This window comes from Phalacrocorax aristotelis, chromosome 26, assembly GCF_949628215.1.
Source record: "Phalacrocorax aristotelis chromosome 26, bGulAri2.1, whole genome shotgun sequence".
NCBI classification, from domain to species: Eukaryota; Metazoa; Chordata; class Aves; order Suliformes; family Phalacrocoracidae; genus Phalacrocorax; species Phalacrocorax aristotelis.
In genome coordinates, this window is record NC_134301.1 from 1,158,280 (window position 1) to 1,165,526 (window position 7,247).

At 56.8% G+C, this 7,247-nt stretch overlaps 1 protein-coding gene across 1 annotated transcript; it reads right to left on the bottom strand.

The window, feature by feature from the left end:
• Nucleotides 1-1,949: 1,949 nt before the first annotated feature.
• HOXC13 (homeobox C13) lies at nucleotides 1,950-5,058 on the bottom strand. The gene is given in 7 exon segments (XM_075075935.1): nucleotides 1,950-2,206; nucleotides 4,426-4,530; nucleotides 4,533-4,676; nucleotides 4,679-4,796; nucleotides 4,798-4,847; nucleotides 4,850-4,991; nucleotides 4,993-5,058. Coding segments are annotated over 7 exon segments (882 nt in total).
• Nucleotides 5,059-7,247: the final 2,189 nt, after the last annotated feature.

Here is a 7,247-nt window from a genome sequence, read left to right on the forward strand (position 1 = left end):
TCGTAGAAATGCCACGCGCACCCTCCGGCCCCGCACACCCTCACGTAACGTATCTGTAGATATAAAATAGATACACACCGACGCCCAGATCATAAAAAGAAACGGGACATACGCGGTTATACGCACATGCCATCAAATACCCTTGTATAAATACATATATATTATAGATATACGGACTTCTTCGCACCAGCTTGAGCACCTGCGGTATCTCCGCGCGCGTTTCTGCGGACACCAGATCTAATCCTTTTTTCCCCGCAGCTTTATATGCCTTTTGCACCTTCGAAGAACTATCCGCACACCCCCAACGCAAATTTAACCCGCAATAACAGCGCTTTAAGTTACATCCCTTTAAAAGCCTTTTCTCCCCCCCCCTTCCCCTCCCCTTTTGATCATTTAACGAGGTGATTAAATCTCGCAGATATTAAGGTAGATTGTAATCCGCCTATGGAAACAATTTCCTCTCCCGTATTTCTTCCCGAGCTGCCCGGCCGGCTCGGGGCCGCGTAAGTTCCGCGGGCGCGGAGCCGGGAGGGCCGCGGCGCTGCTCGGCGGGGCGAGGGCAGGCTGGGAGATTTTTATCTGGGGCCGGAGCTGGAGTCAAACAGGTTTAGCGAAACGCGTCCTTTGGGAGGGAGATGGAAAGAGATTAGAAGCGTCTCTGGAAAGTCATCGCGTTTTTACCCGGGGTAATTGCGGGGGGGAGGAAAAATGGGATAAAATAAGGGGGGAAAAGGGGGAACAGATAAAGAAAATATTTTTTTTAATTAAAAAATAAAAAGCACTCGGCTCAATTTATTTTCTCCCTTTTTTACTCCCTCTGGAACAACCCTCCTTGGGAACACGCATCTGCCCCTTGCATCTTCCGAAGAGCCCTAATTAAGCGGTTTCTGCCCGAATTTACCGGATTTCGCCCTTTTTTTTTTTTCATCCTTTCTCTGCGGAGTTTCCCGCCCGGGCCGTATTTGCGGCGGTGGGAAGAGGAGGCAGCTGGAGGGAGGGATGGGAGAGGCACAGGGCTACAAAGAGGTGCACAAAGAGCATCTCCTCAAGGCAAAACAACAACAAAAAAAGATATTTATTTTAAAGAAATGTCATCTGCAGTCGGTACATATCATCTGGACACCACAATATTATATACATATACAAGACATTTAAAAAAAAAAAACCAAAACAAACAAAAAAAAGGATGCTTTTACATATCCAAAGAACACTGTCGATATTAGCCGGTTTAGAGAGGGAAAGAAACAAACCCCAAAGACAATATTGTGCATTTTCCATCTTGTCAGCGGAGAACAGACATTCCAGTTTTATGGCAGAGATATAGAAACCCTCATGAGAACATACCCAAAATCGCCTCGTACAGCAACTCACGTCCATCTGGGACCTAAAAATCAGTGGTTGGGGTATTTAAGCGATACCGAGCAATGGGTTTCTTCCCACAATAGCAGCCTTATTTCTTATTTTCGGTCCCTAGTGCCGAGAAAATACGAAGCTGATGCAACTTTGCCATAGGTTCTCCATACATTTATACATCGGTGGGTGAAATGGCCCGAGCTACGACAGACTGGCGAGGGGGTCGGACTATACAGCGTTACAGGGCGACATTCAGAGTTCATCTCTCTGTTAACGTAACTACACTCTTAGCTTATTATTATTTCCTTTTAAAAATATACACAGTCTAACCTTATCGATGGATTTCTCAGACCAAAACTGGGGTTTTCACAGTCAGAGCGGGGCAGAGGGATAAATCAAAGACGCGCTCGGTGGGGTTTTTTGGGGAGTGGGATGCACGTGTGCATTGGTGAATGTCAATTATTAATAATTTTTTTTTTTAAATAATGAATTGGAACCAGCAGAGTCCCGATCATGTTATCATACAAACTACCAGATAAATATTGACGCTTCTTGCTTCCTTTTCCTTGCCCCTTCTCCTCCAAAGTCATCCTCTGTCAAGTGGCGTGGAGATGCGCTGTCTTGGATTTGCTCACCACCTTCTTCTCCTTGACCCTCCGGTTCTGGAACCAGATTGTCACTTGGCGCTCGGACAGGTTGGTGGTGGCCGAAATCCTCCTCCTCTTCTCTTTGGTGATGAATTTGCTGGCCGCGTACTCCTTTTCCAACTCCTTCAGCTGGATTTTGGTGTAGGGGACCCTCTTTTTTCGTCCCCTCCGATAGCTGCTGACTTCGGGTTGTAAGGGGACCACGTCTAGATTAATAATGATAAAAAATATATATATAAGGAAGGGGGGAAGTGGGGGTGTTCCTGCATCCCGGGGCGTGGTGTGGGGATTTCTGCAGGTCAGGGAGAGAAAGAAAAGGGGGAAAAAAGAAGGATAAAGAGTGGAGGAATGCAAGTGAAGAGAAAAAGAGGGGAAAAGAGACAAGACAGGCAGAAAATGCATCCAGCGAGGGGAATGATACTATAATAACAGTAATAATATCATAATATTCATAATTCACTTAGTGAAAGCCTGTTTTTCTTGGCGACACTGTCCACGTTGATAAACAAGGAGCAGCAAGTCAACCCACGGGCTGATGCGTGCGGATACCCAAAGGGACCTTCCAAACGGGTGGATTTTGGACAATATCTAGAGCTTCTCCCCTATTTCCTTTTTCTCCCTCCTTCCCTCCCCCATCCCCCACCCAGCAGCAAATCCCGGGGACCCCCGCAGAAACGCACCCCCGAACACCGAGCCCGGTGCAGAGACAAGTGCATCCCCCGCACCCCAGCTCCTCCCGCTGGGTGCAACCCAGCAAGGCCCTCGGGGAGGGGGAACCCCACAGAAATAACCCCAGCCCCCCCCCCCCGGTGACTTTTACGTGGGGTGAGGAGGGGGAGATGCCCTGTGCTTTGCAAAGGGGCGATTGGGAATGGGTTGAGCAGGGATGCGGGGAGCATCTTCACCCCTGCTTTGTCGGTACTGGGGGCGGGGGGGGGGGGGTTGCAAAGCTCCCCCCAAGCTTTCGGGCAGCCCCAGCCCCCTGCCAGGGCTGGGGAGGGGGGGACGGGACCCGAGCGGCGGAGCTGCTCGCCGCAAAGGTGTGACCCAGCTGGCTGGAGCAGGAAGATGGAGGCGAGCTCTCCTCGGCAGGGAGCGCAGCCCCAATTATGGCTGACAGGAGCTAATTGGGGAGCCCCTGGGGGAGCTCTGGGGGCGATCGGCTCCTCGTGGGGTGGGGTGGGGGGAATTGAGGGTGCTGAGGGCACTGCAAAGGTGTGGGGGGGGCAGGAATCTCCTTCGGGGGAGGGGGGTTCATCAGAGCCGCAGGCGATGGGGAGAGAAAGCGGTGGGGGAGGCAGCTCCCCCAAATACAGCTTGAACAGAAGCCCCCCCCCTCAAAAAAAAAGGAGAGCCAACCTCATACACCCATCGTGCAGCCAACAATACATCGCCAAATTTCACACACCCACCTCCCCAAAAAGCTCCCTGGAAAGCCCATTCCTCCGTCCCTCTTTGTCGGAAAATACATGAACCAATGCGTGTCCCCCCATTGCCCCCCCCCCAAGGACTAACACGACCCGTCCCTTCTCTCCATCCAAGATGGTCTGTGTGTGTGTGGTGTGTGTGTGTCCTTTTTACTGTGGTTAAACCCCCCCCCGCCCCGGCTCCTGCATCCTTCCCCACCCAACGCTGGTACTGGGGGGCTGGACGGAGGCTGGGGAGAGGTACCGGGGGACAGCACCTACCATCACCTTCCTCCCGCCGCTGCCGTCGGGGCACGGAGCCAGCAGGGCCCGGTGGGACCGGGAGGGGAAGGAAGCGAGGGATTTGTTGGGCTAAAAGATGCTCCGAGGAGGGGTTTTGCCTTCGCGGCTGCCTGCGGGCTGTCAGTGGGGCAGGGTGCCTCCCCGACCTGGCCGAGGAGCCCCGCCGGTCCCCGTCCCCCACCCGCCTCCCTCCTTCCCCTCCAAACAGATTCATTTGTCACTTGACACCTATTCCTATAATTGTGTGTAATTGTGATATGATTTACTGTCCCAGCCCCCGACACTTCTCATTCGACTGAACCAACAGAAAAGGGGGTTTTTAAATCTTTCCCCCCCGCTTTTTAAGCTTTCGGGAAGCGGCAAGCGGGGGGGGAGAAATGAAGAGAAAGGCATTGAGAGACGCTCTTTAGGTGAGGCAACAAGAGGGAGGAGAGAAGAAAGGGAAGAATTAAACGGCAAAGTTACTTTCCAAGCGAGCTCACGGCGTGTATTTTGATTAAACGATTGCTTCACCTTCTTTCCCATACATGTTCATACACATTGCCTTGCACGGGAGGCATTCCAGAGCCATTTCTTTCCCTTTAATTACATATACAGGCACACACGTATCTATCTGTATATGTGGGTATATACATGCACACTCATCCTCACGCACACACACATCCACACCTCCGGCGGGAGCTGGCGGTCGGGAAGCCGGTTCCGGGGCTGCCTACCTGGGAAAGGTGATTTCCAGAGGTGTGCGGACTGCGATTGCTCTTTGGAGCAGTACACTTGCCCATCCCAGCCATTAGAAAGAGCCCAGTGTTGGTAACCTTCCATGGAAGCAAAGCGTCGTGTCTCGGTTCCGGGTGACCACCGAGCCCCGGCACCACCGACACGTCCAAATAGCCAGGGACCGCCTGGTAGGAGCTGGGAAAACCGGGATAAAAAGCGAATTCTTTGGCCCTCGACGGCAGCTCCTCGCGGGCAGGGGTCCGCCGGTCTCGGGGTACTTCTCCCCGGGGTGGTAGGCGCAGGGTTTCTGCTGCAAGTTGACTCCGTGGGAGTGGGACAACCTGCAGCCGTAGTAGCCCCCACCGAAGGGGGTAACCGTAGCCCAGCGCCGCGCTGGAAGCCGCCCCCGACGGGCACTGCCGGGGGGCTCGGCGGCCGCCAGCTCGGCGTAGGCGGCTCCCTGCGGCGCGGGGGCGGGCGGTGGGGCGGTGGGCACGGCGAGTCCCGCGTGGGGCATCATCTCCCGGCAGTGCCCCAAGCCCTCCATGCGGTTTTTCTCCCGCGGGGGCGTCCTCGCAGCGGCAGGCGAGGCCGTCGGGCCAGCGCGGGGGGAGGCCGAGCGGTGCCGTCATGTCATGCCGCGCTGCTCCCGCCCGCCGCCTCCGCCTCCTCCTCCTCCTCCGCCCGCCACCTCCTCCTCCTCCTCCTCCTCCTCCTCCTCCTCCTCCTCCTTCTTCTTCTCCTCCTCCTCCTCCTCCTCCTCCTCCTCCTCGGCCGCCGCCGCCGTCGGGGGAAGCTCCACGCCGCGCCCCGCCGCCCCGCGACCCCCCCCAACATATCGGCGCCCCGTGCGCATGCGCCGCCGCGCCGCCGCCGCCGCTCCATTAAGAAATCCCCCGCGGCCACGCCCCCCCCGCCCCCCCCCGCCCCGACGTGTCCCCGCCCACGTCACACCCGCCCGCCACGCTCATTGGTTGGGGCTCCCCCCACCCCACCCCCTCCGCGTCCGCCCCCTCGGGGGGGCACAAAGAGCCGCGCGGGTTTTTTCGCGGGGGGGGGGGGGGAAGGGAAGGACTCCATGCCCACGCGTGTCGGCTGCGGTGGGACGGAGCGCCCGCACCCCCTCCCGTGTCCCCACCGCCCACGCGGGGGGGGACACACACACGAGACACATACTTTCCCTCGAAGGATTCCCCCTCCTTCATGTTTCGCGGGGGGGTGCGGGATGCTTTAAGCGATATATGGGGGGAGGGGGGCATAGGGATAACCACCCACCCGCGATATTTCAAAGGGAAAGGGCCGACGACCACCCCACGATGCTTCGAGGGGCGGCCAAAAATCCCTCCCCCCTTTATTAAAGGGGGGGTGGAACCCCCTGACTATTTTTTCCTTCACAAAGTGCTCCCCCCGCAAAAAAAAAAAATTTAAAAATGGCAAAAACTCCTCCCAAACGCCCCCCCTCCCCCCAATTTTCTTGCCAGACTCCAAAATAATTTGATTTTCGCCCATTTAGCACGCGGGGGGGAGGGAGGGGAAGCGATGTTTAATATTTCCGCGGCGCTGGGGGATAAGCGGGGGGGGGGGGGAGGACACGCGGGGGGGGGTCAGTTAGTCCAGGTTGATTTGTGAGGGTTTGTAAAAACGGGATTTAGTTCCTAAGCGGGGCCGGGCCGCCACGGAATTGGGGAAAAAAACAGAAAAATGGCAGGTTGCTGGCTCGGAAGGATGGGGATGGGGGGCATCGGGGGGGGGCTTGCAGCCCTCGAGGAACCCCCCCGGGGAGGAGTTGTTAAGGGGGAGAGGGGGGAGGAAGGTCAGAGGTCTTCAGCACCCCAAAAACTAGAAATAGAAGGAAAAGTGGGGGGGAAAAATCGATTTTTAAAGGAATTTAGTGCCTCAGCCCATGAGAAGGGAGGTGAGCGCCGCCTGCGCTCCACCTGCCCCCCCCAGGTCTTCCTGGGGGGTGCCGTGGAGTAGGGGGGTCCTTCGAGGGGACCTCCAGGTGGTCCCCGCCTGTCCCTGCGAGCCCCCGTGGGGTGCGAAGCCCCGCAGGACACCCCTCCACGCTGCGTGGGACCCCCTGAATCCTCCCCCACCCCGGTGATGCTGGTTTTGGGGGTCACCCCCCCCCGGGGGCTTCGCCTCCTACCCCATCCTCTTCCAGCTCTTCCCAATAGGGAAAAAAGAGGGGAAAAACGCAAAAATAAACACCAAAGGTGAGGGCGGGGAGCAAAGGGAGCCCCGCGCAGGGCTCCGCACCCTCGGGCGGATTTTCCGCGCCCTGAAGAGCCGCCGAGGTCCAGTTCAAGGCGAAGGAGCCCAAGCGGGTCCCCCGGGAGCCTCGGGGGTGGCTTTGGGGTGCGGCCGCGGGGGCACCTTCCAGGGGCTGTGAGCTGCGGTTGGAAGGGGAGTGGGGAAAGGCTGCGGTGGGGGGATAACATCGGTAAAATAAAAGAATGACGTGAAAATATGAATGAAGAGAAGAGACAGGAAAAAGGGAAAAGGGAAAAGGGAAAAGGAAGGGAAGGGAAGGGAAGGGAAGGGAAGGGAAGGGAAGGGAAGGGAAGGGAAGGGAAGGGAAGGGAAGGGAAGGGAAGGGAAGGGAAGAAGGGAAGGGAAGGAGAGGGAAGGGAAGGAGAGGGAAGGAGAGGGAAGGAGAGGGAAGGGAAGGAGAGGGAAGGAGAGGGAAGGAGAGGGAAGGGAAGGAGAGGGAAGGAGAGGGAAGGGAAGGAGAGGGAAGGAGAGGAAGGAGAGGAAGGAAGGAGGGAAGGAGAGGGAAGGCAGAGGAGAGGGAAAGAAAGGAAAGGAGAGGGAAGGAAAG